This window comes from Penaeus monodon, chromosome 27 (assembly GCF_015228065.2).
Source record: "Penaeus monodon isolate SGIC_2016 chromosome 27, NSTDA_Pmon_1, whole genome shotgun sequence".
NCBI classification, from domain to species: Eukaryota; Metazoa; Arthropoda; class Malacostraca; order Decapoda; family Penaeidae; genus Penaeus; species Penaeus monodon.
This window is the reverse complement of record NC_051412.1, coordinates 18693504-18693823: the sequence shown is the minus strand read 5'-3', so window position 1 is coordinate 18693823 and position 320 is coordinate 18693504. Positions and strand designations below refer to the sequence as shown.

The following is a 320-nucleotide window of genomic DNA, read 5'->3' as shown; positions in this document are numbered from 1 at the left end:
TTCCTCAAGTACTAATACATTTCTCGTTAGTTAACGAGTAAGTCAACTCACCGCAAATTTCATGGTTGGATCTCTTCTTGGCTCACTAAGGACGCTGTGTCTACTCACTGCTTGTAGAAGCCGCTTTATATACGGCTCCTGTCCGTGGCCTTCGACAAGCAGAGGTTCATGCACCCTATGGGAACAACCATTAGAACTGTATTTCCTCAGTCTTTGAAAGATAAATGGTCTCTTTTGCTATTTCATTAATACATTTCTGTATATTACGTATATCTCAGATATGGGGTGGAAAGTGGTGGTTTACATAGTAACTGAAATTT

At 40.0% G+C, this 320-nt stretch overlaps 1 protein-coding gene across 1 annotated transcript in view; it reads right to left on the bottom strand.

Moving 5' to 3' along the window:
* LOC119590440 (polyadenylate-binding protein 1-B-like) overlaps nt 1-320 on the bottom strand; it is a 6279-nt gene that overhangs the window by 1108 nt on the left and 4851 nt on the right. Inside the window, exon 2 of the mRNA XM_037939102.1 lies at nt 52-175. Within this exon, the coding sequence (XP_037795030.1) occupies nt 52-175 (124 nt within the window). The remainder of the gene's footprint in view (nt 1-51; nt 176-320) is intronic.